This window comes from Schistocerca nitens, chromosome 4 (assembly GCF_023898315.1).
Source record: "Schistocerca nitens isolate TAMUIC-IGC-003100 chromosome 4, iqSchNite1.1, whole genome shotgun sequence".
NCBI lineage: Eukaryota > Metazoa > Arthropoda > Insecta > Orthoptera > Acrididae > Schistocerca > Schistocerca nitens.
In genome coordinates, this window is record NC_064617.1 from 190,931,293 (window position 1) to 190,947,232 (window position 15,940).

General features: G+C 40.2%; 1 protein-coding gene across 1 annotated transcript in view; it reads left to right on the forward strand.

Annotated features, from left to right (window-relative positions):
* The window catches only part of LOC126251560 (iduronate 2-sulfatase), a 148,672-nt gene that overhangs the window by 101,805 nt on the left and 30,927 nt on the right, over positions 1–15,940 (forward strand). Inside the window, exons 5-6 of the mRNA XM_049952077.1 lie at positions 4,755–4,892; positions 11,083–11,396. Of these exons, the coding sequence (XP_049808034.1) occupies positions 4,755–4,892; positions 11,083–11,396 (452 nt within the window). The remainder of the gene's footprint in view (positions 1–4,754; positions 4,893–11,082; positions 11,397–15,940) is intronic.

The window sequence follows — 15,940 nt, forward strand, 5'->3', positions numbered from 1 at the left end:
GTTTCCATCTGCAGTTTATTTTTCTCCTGTAGACCAAAACACATTGGAGATTTTATAGGGTTCAAGGAAAAAATAACCTGCAGATGGGAATCTGGGTCTGGAACTATCATCCAACGAGTCAACAGAGCATCACATTCATAGGAGACAAGGCCTTTCTATGCAGCAGCTAGCTCCGTCTTCTCCACTGGCGACCATGCCAATCAGTCATGATAACATAACAACAAACAACACTGTGAGACATTCTGCCTAGGTTCATCAGCATACAAAGTCATGCGTGCTGCCAAAGAGCTGGCCTAATGGCAGGCACCAGTGTCTGTAACTTCGGTGCTCTGTAGTGTTGTTAGATGATGGTTCCAGACCTGGGTTCCTATTCTTGAGTTGTACACCCTCTACAATCCCTCAAAGTTTGTTGCAACATTTCTGGGACACCCTGTACATTTTCATATAGAATGTTTATCTCTTGCATCCCTTTGTAGGGTTTTGAACACAGTTTTGTACTGTGCTGAAAACATCTATAACAAGTTGTTGGTGAACATCAGGCAGAAAATAGAAAAAAAAAACAAAAAAGGGTGGAGGCAGAACAATTCATCATTATACTTAGACTCATAAACATAAATTATGTAGACATCTGATAGCAGTAAGTTCTAACTAAATGTTTTGTTTGGAGCATTAGATTAAATAATAGCTGAATAATGTAGGAGAAGGAGTAGAGGCTTTTTTTCGTATTAGCTCTTTTTCTCCTAATGTAACATATTTAAAGTTATCAAGATGAAATTGCCATTATTATCAATGTGAGTAATTGAGCACTAGTCTGAAATTGTTGTTATGCTTCACAAAATTAGCCAGAAGCTGTTCCTTCCGCCTGTTAAAATATAACATGTTCCACATTCCTGAACACTCTACTTTATTATGTGATATCTGAAACACAATTTGTGAATGAATAAGTGAATTCCAATATAGAAGTAGAAGTTTATTGTCTCATTACATACAATTTCAAGCCATTGACTTAAAAGTACAGGAGACTCGTCAAAACACAAAAAATGGTTTACAATTTTCCTTATAATATCAGTAATATACAGTACTGAATAATTACTTAATTAAGCAGTTAATAATTTTTCTTCAAAAGTAGCAAACTTTTAACATTATCAGTCCTAAGTATTTGCTCTCTCCTGCTCAAATTTTCATGTTGTCATTTATGAATTCTTCTACTGAATAGTAACATTTCTGAACTAGTTTCTCATATAAGGATTTCTTCAGTGTTTTTAAATTTATGCTGAGCAATTCTCTTCCTTTCAATTTGTTATAAATTTTCATACCCATATAATGTGGAGTTTGAGCATAAAGTTTTAAACAGTGGGTAGGCAGCATAAAGTTATTTTGATTTCTGGTGTTGTAATCATGTTGAAAATGATTTTCTACTAATAAATCAGGGTTACTATGTACAAAGATAATCAGCTCATATATGTATAGTGAAGGAACACTTAGTATACTCAGATTTTTTAAGAGTGGGCGTCATGATTTTCTTCACCCTACATTGTACATATTTCTAATGATGGCTTTCTGAAGTTTTAGTATTTGACACATATTGTTTGAGTACCCCAAAATACAATTCCATACCTTATTACTGACTCAAAGTAGTTGTGATATACTACTTTTCTTATGCCCATACTGGTAGCATTGTACAATATTTTCATTGCATATGCCAGGCTATTAAATTTATTTGAAAGGTACTGTATGTGTGACCCCCATGATAGATTTTTATCTAGTTGCATTCCTAGGAATTTCACACACCCAGCTTCCTGCAAATCCTGGTTTCTGTGACTGACCTGAATATCATTTAATTTTGCTTGTTTTGTTTTAAATTGCATTAACTGAGTCTTTTCCATGTTTAATTTTAACCAATTTAAATCAAACCAGGTATCTAAGTCTTCTAGAGTATTTAATACAGTTTGTGGAATTTGATCTATAATGTTACTTTCAATGATTAAAGATATGTCATCTGCAAATAAAACTGAGTGACACTCAATATGAAATGGCAGATCATTTATGTACAACAAAAACAGAATGGGACCTAAAACAGAACCTTGGGGTACTCCTTGTGAAATGGTTTTCAATTCTTAAGTATAAGTTCCTCTCTCTGATGTTATAACCACTCTTTGTCTTCGCTTGTTAAGATAGGATTTAAACCATTCTAATACCGTGCCCCTAATTCCATACATTTCCAGTTCACGAAGTGCCAAGGAGTGATTTGCACTATCAAAGGCCTTTGATAGGTCACAAAAAATTCCTGTGGCATGCAGTGAGTTGTCTAGAGATGAGCTAATTTTATCAACAAAATTATTTATAGCAGATATTGTGGTTTTGCCTTTTTGAAATCCATACTGATTTTTTAAAATTATTTTAAATTTTTCTATGAATTTTTGAATTTGTATGGTGACTACCTTCTCAAATATTTTTGACAGTAATGGAAGAAGAGAGACTGGATGATAGTCTACCATGTGTTATTTTGTGCCTTTTTTGAATAGTGGCTTAACTACTGCGTACTTCAGTATTCCTGGAAAATACCCTTCTTGAAGGGACTAGTTAACTATTGTAGTTAGTGGCTGCACAATTATTTAAGAGACTGCTTTTTAACACTTTTGATGGTATCCCATCCCATCCTGCTGATGTTTTACTTTTTAGTGACAGTATCACATTTTCTATATCTTTTACTGTAGTTTTTGTAAAGGTACTGAAAAATTCACTGTCAAGTTGCTCACCATTGAAGAAATTTACTGTGTCTGGATACTCTGTTACATTGACATTAGATTTGTTTACATTTATAAAGAAATCATTAAACAATTCATAAATTTGTGCAGGATTTTCAATAGTTTTATCCTCTGCCTTGATTTCAGAAATATCGTGGCCTCTACCTGTGGCACGTGTTTCAGCTTTGATCACTGACCATAATGCCTTTGATTTGTTTTCACTATCCAATATAAATCTATTATTTGCCAGCTCTTTGGCTGCCTTTACAGCTTTTTTAAAAATATTTTTGTAATCTTTTACATAGGTAACAAAATCAGGACTTTTATAATGTTTTAGTTCCCTGTGTAGCTGTCTTTTTCTTGCACTTGAGATTTTTATTCCTTCAGTAATCCACTTTATGTACAGTAAGGGGGAAAGTTTCATTAAAAACAAGGAGGTATTTTTCCAGAAAAGTAGCAAAATTTTCAGAGCATGAAATACTATGATCTATAGACCACTCCACCTTATTTAATCTATGATAGAATATTATTACCCCTGGAAATTTATCTCTATTTCTTCTTTCTTATACTAGTCTTTGATTTCTTGTACAATTTGTTGCAGTTTCCTATCTTGGCACAAACATTGTATGCACTACTTCTTCAAAGAGGAGTCATCTGAAATATTTCATGTGATGTATGCAAATTCACATGTAAATACTTTTCATGATTATTATTGGTCATGTGGTGGAAGACAAAGATTATCAGTATCAGCTTTTGGTAAGAATGATTGGTAGTCCTGCACAATGCTTAAGAACCTCAGGAGCATTTGCTACCTTGAAGAAGCTTTAAACTAGTTATTTTGATATTGTTACCTATATCAGCTTTTCATTATCAGCTGGAAAATTTTCTCTAGGCTGCATTTTTATTTGGTATGTATGTATGTATGTGAGACAACAAAGAAAGAATACCCTGATATTTGTTTACCCTCAATGCATACAAAATACTATGGAATGTGTGAAAATTAACCTCACAGTATGTGCAAAATGCTCTGACTGGGGCGTGCAGTACCCAAGTATCTTGACAGGCCAGTTGGATCAACATCAGTGGTTAGCAAAACAGTGGAAAGGCTATTAGCGAAGACAGAGTGGTGGAGAGGGGGGGGGGGGGGGGGTTGTGGGGCTTGGGAGGCTGATAAGGAAACCTTTCCCAGAAATGTAATGTTTGGATTTGAAATAAGTTTTTGGATCACTTTCAGATATCCCACATCACAGTATATGTACAGCAGAGACAACTTGACACACACACACATTTGACCATTGTCTCTGGCTGCCAGGCTGCCAAGGCCAGACCAGGTCTGGCCTCGACAACCACAGACAGTGGATGTGTGTGAGAGCTGCATTTGCATATCTGTGTGTGTGTGTGTGTGTGTGTGTGTGTGTGTGGGTGTGTGTGTGTGGGTGTGGGTGGGTGTGTGGGTGGGTGGGTGGGTGTGGGTGTGGTTGGGTGTATATGTGTTTTGTCTAATTCAGAAGAAGGCTTTTTGGCCAAATGCTTACTTGTTTAGCAGTCTTTTTGTTGTGCCTGTCTGCGGCTCTACATTTTCACTATGTAGTGGAACAGTTTACTGAGAAGTCTTAAATTGCTGGCCTGAGACACTACAGTTTTTCACAAAAAGACTGAACTAGATATATTGAGTGATGAAATGAAATCCTGTGATCATATCTATGAAAACAGTTGCAAGAAAGCTTCATTTCAGTTTAATGTCTTGATAATAATAATAATAATAATAATGAACCAACTGTTGCCAATGTAATAAACTTTAAGTTCTCATCCTCTTTTTCAGTGTTTAAATATTGTTCTTTTAATTTCATAAATGCATGTTAATAATTAACATTAGAAAAGCATGAATAATTAAAAAACACAATAAGTTTTAAACAAAAGCTAATGAAATGTATAGTTAGTTAATTCAGTTTTCTGGTTTTTGTATATGTCAAAAGTAACAGCTGAACACGACTTGACATTTTACAGATGAGACATCAAAATTAATACGGCAGAGTTACTATGCAGCAACGTCATATATTGATGACCTTATTGGACAGTTGCTGAAAGAACTTAACTCCCATAATTGGAAAAACAATACAATTATCATACTCACAGGAGATCATGGTAACTATAATTACACTTGTTAGTTAACTGCGACATAAACTTTATTTCATTCTTCTTCATCAGAGACCCTAGACTTTGGATGTAAATTCTGATTACCACTAAAAACATAATAATTAAATTTTCCAATACTGTTATGTTGACAACTGATAGTAATCTCTCAGATTTCCAAAGTTATGTAAATATTTTGTATCAAGCAGTAGATAAAGGTTCTTCATTAAAAGATTTATTAAACATTGTGTGTAAATTAATTAAAAATGTCTTAATGTTTGTTTTCCTGTTAGCTCTTATGTTAGTGTTTACAACCTTCTTTCAGTCAGGTAGATTGCTTTTAGTTTTGTAGAGCAGCTGCATATTATTGCAGGAGCTGAAGGATGTGGGTAACTTAACAGAGTTGAATGAAATGAAAAGTAAAAAAATAAATAAAAATTGCACAAGCATCCTGAGTATTACCTCACTTACTGTATGATACTACATTCACAATGTCTGTGCATCTCCCTGACACACTCATGAGTTCAGCTGCTTTATTGATGGTTATTGTCAGAGTCCAAGTACATGCATTCCAACATCTAATGTCACCATCTCCCTCTTTCATTTCAGGTATTTTCTTCAATGACAGAAGCAATGGACATCATACAGTACTTCCTCTACTATAGCTACACTTGCACATTGTGAAGACCAAAGAGCATTGCTGGCAACTTAAAGTGTGTTGAGTTGTTGAGAAATGGGACACTGTTGGTTGAGACATCCAGTTCTCAATAAGCAGTATAACTCCAGGCAGCTGAGTGCCTAGGGGAATATGCCATATACAGGGTGATTCTGTGATGATGTTACAGACTTTCATGGATGATGGAGAAGGGTAAATGTAACAGTGTGATGTGAGGGACCTGGTCTGGAAAAGACTGAGTCGAAAGTCATAACCAAAGTCATTCTAATATCTATGACACATGAATATATGTACCTCTGTTGCTGCTAAGATTGTAGGGTAGGCAACTTTCAGAGGCAGTAGTATGGACTAAAGCAAGGAAACAACTCAACTAAAATGCATACCTCAAGAGCGATGAGCATTTTTTCATCTTTAATACTATGAAACACACCTCTTCTACTGCAAGTTCTTTGGTTACAATAGTTTTGGAGGAGGTAGTATGAACCAAAACAAGAAAAAAATGTCCAGTCAATATTGGCTCCAGAACGCAAACCTTGAGACCTATGAGTGCTTGTTCATGTTCACTATGGTGAAGCACATATCTTTCACTGAACACATGCCCATAGCTCCTAAGATATGCATTTTGGAGCCCATATTTACCAGATTTTTTTTTGTCCATAATACCTCCTCCAAAAATTTGGAAATCAAAGAGATTGCAGTAGAAGAGATGTGTTTCACAGCATTGACGTTGAACTAGCACTCATAGCTCTTGAGGTATGCATTTTAGAGCTCATGTTTACTAGACTTTTTGACTTGTTTTTGTCTTTGCTACCACATCTGGAAGTTGCCCACCTTACAATCTTAGTAGCAAGAGTACCAAGATGTGTGTTCCACAGTTAGAAGTATCAGAACAATTTTTGCATATAATTTTCATCTTGGTCATTTCCTAACTAGGGTCCCTTACCTCAAATTGATACATTTATCCTTCACACAGCATCCCTGAAAGTTTGTAGCAGCACCACAGAATCACCCCATATAACATTCTTACATATATTTCATAGTAAATGTCATTAAATTCAGTACCAGTAACCCCTCTCTCTGTTTTGGGATTTATAATGCTATAAACATTTAATTCCATCCAGAATAGAGGTATGGGAACAAAAATCTCATATTTTCATTAATAAAATTCAGAGGACACTAAAGACAGTTTGGTGTCTATCTTCTCTGTATTTTATACCCTTTTTTTCACAAATACAGTAGTACCTAACCTTGAATAGTAATTTCTCAATCACATTTATATTAATACTGCATATGACAAAGTATCTATAGAGTTTCAGGTACTAACAGTTATATGAAAAAGATGAATCACCACTCATCACAGAGAGAAGGTACTGAGTGGTGGGCAGGCACACTGAAAAAACCAAAACGTCCTTGGCTAAAATTCTCTAGTCCCTGCCCTCCCTCTACCTGCCTATTGCCTTACCTGCTTCCTCTCCAGTCCTACACATCCCTTCTCCACCATTAACTCACCTGTGTGGTACTTCCTCCTTCTCTCTCTGTTGCCTACCAAGCACAGCATCCCTTTGTTGCACCTAGTAGCCTACTATATTGCCCCCATCATGTTCCTACACACTCCCACAGGCAGAACTAGCATCTTCCCTCACCCTACCCTGCAACCCCTCCCTCTTCTCCTTCCACTCCTCATTCTGCCCCACAACTCTTCTGTACTCCCACTACCTACCCCAACAAAGATTGCTGCTGACCTCAGATGAAGTAGTAGTCAGTCCTCAGCTCCCAGAGATGACAGTGGTTTTGTGTGTGTGTGTGTGTGTGTGTGTGTGTGTGTGTGTGTGTGAGGGATAAAGGTCTTAATCTAATAGCTGATAACATCTAGAGGCATGTTTTCAATGTGTCTGTCTGCCAATGAACACCTGAGTGTGGTGAGTAGCAAACTCTTGTTGTTGTTGTTGTTGTTGTTGTCATCAGTCCAAAGACTGGTTTGATGCAGCTCTCCAAGCTACCAAGCTACTCTATCCTGTGCAAAACTCTTCATCTCTGAATAACTGCTGCAGCCTACATCCTTCTGAATCCGCTTACTGTGTTCATTTCTTGACCTCTTCCTATAATTTACTACAATTCACACTTTTTAGCACCTGCTTTCTTTGGAATAGAAATTATAGTATTCTTCTTCAAGTCTGAATGTATATCACCTTCCTCTTACATCTTGCACACCAGATGGAAGAGTTCTGTCATGGCTGCCTCTCCCATTGCTATCATTAGTTGTGATGGAGTATGCAATGCTCTGTCAAATTCATCTTGCAGTATCACATCTCCCATCTTATCTTCCTCTATGTTGTCTTTATTTTATATAGTATCGCCTTCAAGTAAATTTCCCTTGTGTAGACCCTCTATATACTCCTTACACCTTTCAATGTCCCTTTCTTTGATTAGGACTGGTCATCCATCTGAGCTTATTCATACAGCTGCTTCTCTATTCTACAAAGGCCTTTTTAATTTTACTGTAGGTGTTATCCATCTTTCTCCCAGTGATATATGTTTCTAAATCTTTATAGTTGTCCTCTAGCCATTCCTACTTAGCCATTTTGCACTTCCTGTCAATTGCTCTCTCTCTCTCTCTCTCTCTCTCTCTCTCTCTCTCTCTCTCTCTCTCTGTTTCTCTAGATGTTTGTATTCCCTTTTGCCTGCTTTATTTATGATTTTTATATTTTCTCCTTTCATCAATTAAATTCAATATTTCCTGTGTTATCCAAGGACTTCTACCAGACCTTGTCTGTTTACCTATTTGAGGATCTGCTGCCTTCACTGTTTAGTCTCTCAGAGCTACCCATTCATCTTCTGCTGTATTTCTTTCCCCTGTTGTTGTCAATCATTGCCTAATGCTCCCTCTGAAACTATCAACAACCTCTGGTTCTTTCACTTATCCAGGTGCCATCTCCTTAAATCATACCTTTATGTAATTTCTTCATTTTTAATCTACAGTTCATAGCCAATAAATTGTGGTCATAGTCCACATCTGCCCCTGGAAATGTCTTACAATTTAATATCTGGTTCCGGTTCTGTTAACAAACTATCCTTTTTACATTGTTGTCATTTCTTTCCAGATTTTCTATTGTTTGATTTTCATATAATGGTGAATTAAAGCTTCTGTAAAGCAGTTTATGATGAATTGTGGATAAGAAAGCAGATGCACCTGATCTTCATCATTGGGCTAATAGAACTGAAGTCAATGAAGAAGGAAGGCAGGCACAGATGAATTATGATCACATCTATGAGGATTTAGTCTTAGGTTGAAGTTACTCATTTGTATTCTCATTAATACTAGGGCCATTCAAAAAGAAATGTGCCAGAGGATGTAAAATGAAAACTGCTGAAGGGATCATAATGCATTTGTCTATGAAAGAAGTCTTAGCCCCTATAGGAGCACTGAGGCCCCAAACTCGCCACTTGATAGACATAGGCACACAACCACATGAGAACAGAGTGAGCATGTGCAAAATCAACCATCCACTATACTCAGTAATGCTGAAAACAGAACAGTGGAGGCTTTAAAAGAAGAGAAAAGGTGCGCGGACAACAGAAATTCATCAAAGAATGGGATACGTGTATGAAGAGCATGGCACGTCCATTGCAAGGATCAAGGTGTTGCACCAGTGATTCAAGGAAGGACAGACATTGTTAGCAGTGACGCATTATTTGTAATTCCACCATTGCCTAGCAAGTGGATGCTCACATTGTGGAAGAGCAACAGGTTACAATGACAACATTGCCCCAGGGGACACATTGTGCATTGGAATTGCAGTGGGTATTTGATGCTTTCTGTGTTCTTGTGCTATTGTTCAATTAATGTCCATTCCCTGTATTCCTTCCATTGATAGGAAATTCACTACACCCCTTTGCTATCCTTTTGAATCCTGCATTTCTCTGTTTTCAGCATGACTGAGTGCAGTGGATGGTTGATCTGCAAATGTGCTTGCTCTGCCATCAGGTGGATGTGCTTCCTTGTTCCCCAGACAGTGAGTGAATCTGTGTCCCTAGCACTCTTATAAGGACTGCATCTTCTTCCATAGGCTATGACATTACAATCCCTTCAATAGTTTTCATTTTAAAGCCTCTGCTGCTCTAATGTGCTCTGGGAGTGTTGTGCTATTAGATGTGAGATTGAAGGTGTCCATTTTTAGTAGTTCCTGAGTAACATTTTTCATCATATTTTGTACATCAGTCATGTATTCTTGAGCCCTCTCATCTTTCATTTCTTCTTTTAGAATGTCTGTAATATATGGGAATGATAGAATCCCTCATTTGCATTCTGTTGATGTACAGATGTACATTCTGATGGCTCATACTGAGAATATTGCTATGGCAGTAGAGAGAGAGAGAGAGAGAGAGAGAGAGAGAGAGAGGTGTGAAAACAATGGTTAGAAGAAGGTTATGTGCAGCACCAAGTGGGTAGTGGACTACACAACGAGACCACTGTTGGGAGTGGCCACTATCTCTTCTGTATGGCTGTAACAGGCCATAAAGCTTTGTAAACAGTGTTGGTTCAGTGTTGAAACACTTCCACTAGTGTAAACCAATATGCATTGATGGTTCAGTGCTTTCTAGAGTGGCTTCGGACTGGATGTACACACATTGTTGTTTCAGCTTCCATTGACAAGAAGTTACAAATGCAGCAGCCTGCAGTGGGTATGAAAACATCATAAGTGGTTTGCCATGTGGCATGATGTAGGTTTTTCAAATGAGTCCCACTTCAAACTGCCCTATAACAATGGCTGCAAATAAGTTAGATACTTCTACGGGTATTGCAATCTGGTTGCTTGTGTTGTTGTCCAACAAAGTCAATAGACCTAAAGTGTTGATGAGTGACACCATTAATCTTGAGTTTTACCTACAGAGAGAAATCTGAACAATAAATGCTATGATATAGACCCTGCAGAGCCCAAGGTACAGACTTTCATTCAGGCAACTCCACATGCTGTCTGTCTGCAAAGCAACACCTGGCTTAATATGGAAAAGAATGTACAAAGTCTTTTTGAAGGTCAGTGCATACCACTGTTCCATTAACCTGTACATTCAGCCAAAGATCATGACTGGTGCATTATTTTTTCTTCATAGTTCTTCAGCAACCACACCTGATGTTTTGTGTTCTTGAGCAAAACATTTGTGGAGGGAGATTCCCAAGTAAAAGAATCTTTTGAACCAATGCCACAATGCTTAGATGCTGTGGTTGAAGCACATGGAAACCTCATACCATACCAGAATCTCAAAGACAGAGTTTACATTTATTTCTTTAATGTTAATTATTTATAAACAAGTGTCTAATTTTTTTTTGTATTGTGTACTGATGTAAAGTTCACAGAAGGCCAATGTAGTCTCATTGGTGTGGCAATTTTCACAAACATCAGTGTACTTTCATTAAATATTACTTATATTCCGTATAATGTTTTCACTGTTAAATTAGCAAGTGATTTCTTTAAATTTCTTTAAATTATTTTATATATTTATAGTGTGCTTCTAATTGGTATTTAGGATGGTCTCTTGGAGAACATGGGGAATGGTCAAAATACAGTAACTTTGAAGTATCAGTACGAGTTCCATTAATTATTCATGTTCCTGGTATCACTGATGTTCCTGATTATGTGAAAACAAATGAAGTACCAAGCAGCAGTGTACACCCAAGCATCAGTAATGCCATTGTGGAACTAGTGGACATATTTCCAACACTTGTGGAATTGTCAGAAGCTGGTGACCTTCTGCAGCAATGTCCTGACACAGAAAGACAACCTACACTCTGTACTGAAGGTGTGAGCCTTGCTCCCCTTATCTACAAAGCAGGTTGGAAGGTAAGAAAATCTGATACTGTTTCTTTATTTTATATCAATTTGAAATGGTATTACACTCTGATGTTGTGGTGTCACCGCCAGACACCACACTTGCTAGGTGGTAGCTTAAATCGGCCGCAGTCCATTAGTACATGTCGGACCCGCGTGTCGCCACTGGCAGTGATCGCAGACCAAGCGCCACCACACGGCAGGTCTCAAGAGACGGACTGGTACTCGCCCAGTTGTACGACGACTTTGCTAGCGACTACACTGACGAAGCCTTTCTCTCATTTGCCGAGAGACAGTTAGAATAGCCTTCAGCTAAGTCCATGGCTACGACCTAGCAAGGCGCCATTTGTAACATTGCATGTATCTAAAGAGTCTCACTTGTATCGCCACAATCTCCAGATGTATCATCAAGAATGCTGTATACAGGATGGATTAAAGTTAAGTAGTCCAGAAGCTACATACTTTTCTTTATAGCCTTCATTACGTATCCTGTTTCAGACCTCACTCCATCCTTCGTGAGTTAGCGCGTGCATCTTGGCCGCCTCTTTCAATTAGTGTGCGTAGTGTTGGCAAGTCAGCCGACACTACAGATGTTACTAATAAATACTCTTTCATAGTATTAATATACACAGTGATTTGTTATTTTAGTGAGTATTTTTTTTTTTAATTTTTGTGTGAGACTCACATGTATTTAAGTGTACTGCAGGAGCTTTTAAACCTGTGAAGCAGTTTAGATATGTAGCACTTCTCTTAGAACTATCTACTGCCCTACAAGACACTCTATTACAAACACAGTATCTACAGAGCTTCTCAACAAATTGAACTTCAGCAAGGGAATTATGTCATGCAGAGACTTAATGGGATTGGAGATCCAAGAGTTGAAGATGAATGAGAAGAAAAATGTGTTGTTAAAATATGAAACATAATGAAGTAGGTGAATTGTAAGCATGAGAAAACAGCTAGGTTTATATTCACATTCAAAATACCGGTCTTACCAGACTATTTCAAAGCTACTTTTACTCTTCTTAAGGTGAGACCTTGTATGCCAAATCCTATGAGTTATTGCATAAGGCGACACTAGGAGCACACCACTGTAAACTGTTAAGGTCACACAACTTACAAACCTGTTACCCCATGTTCATCATCACTTATCTGCATGAACTACAATGGGTATCTTGCTGTCTGGTGTCAGGATATCACAAATTTAATCCCATATGCTGAAGTGAAACAACCTTTCAGGGCGGTATTTGTAGTACCATTTGTTGCTGTGACTAATAATTTAGAGACAAGGAAGCTCTCTACTGGAACAACATTAATGCTCCTGCCAAGAAACATCTATGGTAAACAAGGCCATGTACCTGTATATCAAATTATCTGCAAAAGCACAAGACAGCAATAAATTAAAGACCACTACATCTTCCACACAGATAAAATGGAAAACCAAGCCACAGCATCTCAAACAGGTGAACTGCCTATTTCAAAGCTGAAACAAAAACCTGAAAAGTGTCACAGAACCAGAAGAACTCACCTGAAACCATCACACTATGCTTACATGTCAGATGTTGTTCTTTCAGCAGTGCAATGGAATCAAGATCTCATCTGTAGCCAGATGGTTAGAATCACTGCCTGCTGTGCAGGAGGTCCCAGTTTTGATTCCCAAAACCTCCTCGGATTGTTCTGAGGTAGGGAGGTTTGGAATGGGGCCCACACAGTCTCCTGATAACAAATGACGAGCTGTTTGAATAAAGAGGTAGCATCCTTATCAGGATTCATCTAATGGCAATAATGGCTGTAAGGACTGATGACATGCTGATCATGTGTCCCAAAATCATAGATTGGTCCTTGTACTGCGCTGTAGACAGCAGTCAGCCAGTCAGAACAGACCTAATATTTGAGTGGCGTTTACATTTATAAAGGAACCAACAAGACGAGACTAGGACGCCGTCGCGTAGGGGTCATGTAGCAGAGCAGCGCAGCGAAGCAGCGGGGAAGAGCAGGCAGCCTCCCCTCCCCCTTCTCACCACCAACGACGGAGTGGCCCGACGCCGGCAGTCGCTAAACAGCAACCACCGCGGGATTCTCCCACACCAAGAAAAAGCTGAAGGGTGCCCCACTGTCGATTGCAGAGCACAGGGAATGGCAAATTGTCATGAATCTTAAAAAGTAAAACTGTCGCAAGAGTCCCTGCACTGCGATCGGGAGGCACCATCCTACTACAACACCCGACCGCATCTCACACCGCGTTGACAGCTGGAGATCACCGAACAAGAGGACCACCATCAGTGAGCAGTTGGTAACATTCACCCCTCACGCTGCCGCAGAGCCTCTCCCCCCCCCCACCTTCCCCCCCCCCCCACCTTCCCCCCCCCCCCACCTAGTCTGTTAGGGCAAGTACTCCTTCAGGGCCCAGTCAAGGCTGGATACCCGCGAGGAGAGGTGTAATCTACCCTCACTAGGCAGCAAACCTGCCCGCACACTACGCCGCATCCGACCAACATGGCGAAGTTTGGAAGGCTCGACCCAGCGACCCAGGAGTCGCCTGACTCTCCACCAGACACCCCTGCCATCAACCATCACCCCCTTGTCGTGGTCGGCCACCACCCTCACAATGAGGTCACAGCAGACGAGGACAACAAGGGCTGGACAGTGCAGCGCTCCAGAAGAAGACGTAAATCTGACAGCGACACCCTCTCTCCTCACCATCGCAGAGATCCAAGAAGGATTACACCGGATAGGAGTCCTAGGGTGGGCATTGAACCGAAAAGGCCCGCTGGAACAAAAGCTCCCGCCACTACGACTTACTTTCTCAAAAACTTGCCCAAAAAAATGACCAACAAAACTCTGTCCCTGCAGATCAGGGAACACATCAGGGATTACAGCGGCTCCCTTAACGTCTTCAGGGACGGAAGGACCGCTAAACTCACGGCAGACAAACAGTACGATGTTAACTATCTGCAGAGAACTCTTCGGCAGTTTCTTCCAACCAACGTCATTGTGGAGAAAAAAGTGAGCAGGCCGATTGCAGACCCCTTGCCGAAGCCCAAACCCCCATCGTTTAGTGCAGTCATAAAGGACGTGTACTTCGATGTTGACAAAGACGATGTGGTTTCTGAGCTGAAACTTCAGGGCCTAGAAATCAGTGCAGCATGGCGCATCAAGTCGCGCAAAACAGGGAGATTTGGTCCAATGTTCAGGGTCATCTGCCTCAACCAAAAGCATATAGACTTTATGCTCGAAAACGGCGTGCACATTTTCTTATCGCACCACAAGGTCGAGCCCTCAAACCCACCAAAACCCCAACCCATACAGTGCCAGAGGTGCCAACAATTTAATCACCACACCAAAGACTGCACAGCCACCCCAAAATGCAGTCGCTGCGGCAGCGGCCACCATCTTACCGAATGCGCCAGCAATGACCGCTCCACCCCTTCCTGCGCAAACTGCGGAGGATCACACTCCGCAAGGTCCTTCAAGTGCAAGGAAAGGCACCCAGCAGCCATAAATGAAAGACTTCAGGCCCCTCTTCAGCTGGCCGACACCTCCTCACAAGGAGAAGTCCTAAATATCGATGACTTCCTGAAAGTCATGACTTTCTCCCTCACCAACCTCTTCCAAGGCTGCAAAGAGGAAGTAATACACACAATTCGACAAGTGGCCCAGCGCTTCTTCGACAAGGACATCATATACAACCAAACAGGACAACAAGTGACAACCACCATTACCTGCCGCTCTTACGCGCAGACACTCAGGACTTAAAGACCTCACTGACACCCCCCCCCCCCCCCTCCCTGCCGCAGACTCACCATGGACTACCGCCCCAACAGATACTCCGCCAACCTGATGTTTGTTAATGCAGGCGGCATCAGGAACAAAAAACCCCTACTAAATGACATTCTGACAAGACAGGACATCGACATCGCGGGCATTGCCGAGACATGGACCAAAGAATCACACAACATCAATGTTAACAGTGACTACGACACCTACTTGAAACATCGACCAGACGGCAGGGGAGGAGTTGCAATACTTGCAAAAAAATCCCTCGCAACTCAGGAAACCCTGCTCCCTATCCAATTCAATCAACTAGAAGCAGTTATGGTCACCATTCCTAGACCAAGAGGCCGCCGATTGCTGATAGTCTGTCTATACGTCACCCCAGGCATGGAAATTCCGAGGGCCTTCCTCCGATACGTGGCCACCTTCACAGAATACATCTTAATGTGTGACCTTAATGCCAGACACGAACTCCTTGGCGACACTGGCAACAACAGAAATGGCGAAGCTCTCCTGGACTTCCTAACTACGGAAAACGCTACTAGAATCCCAATGACGACTTACACCTTCGTAGGACACGGTGGCAACTGCCTTGCCGACCACATCCTGCACAGTCCTAGTTTGACAGACACCATTACCGCAGCAACAATAGGAGACAGCATTATGAGCGACCACCTCCCCATTCTCTTTAGCACAACTGCAATTAATCCTCCTCCACCCCCACAAACCTCCAGAACCATATGACTGTACTCGAAAGCAGACTGGAAGAAATACCAAGAGAT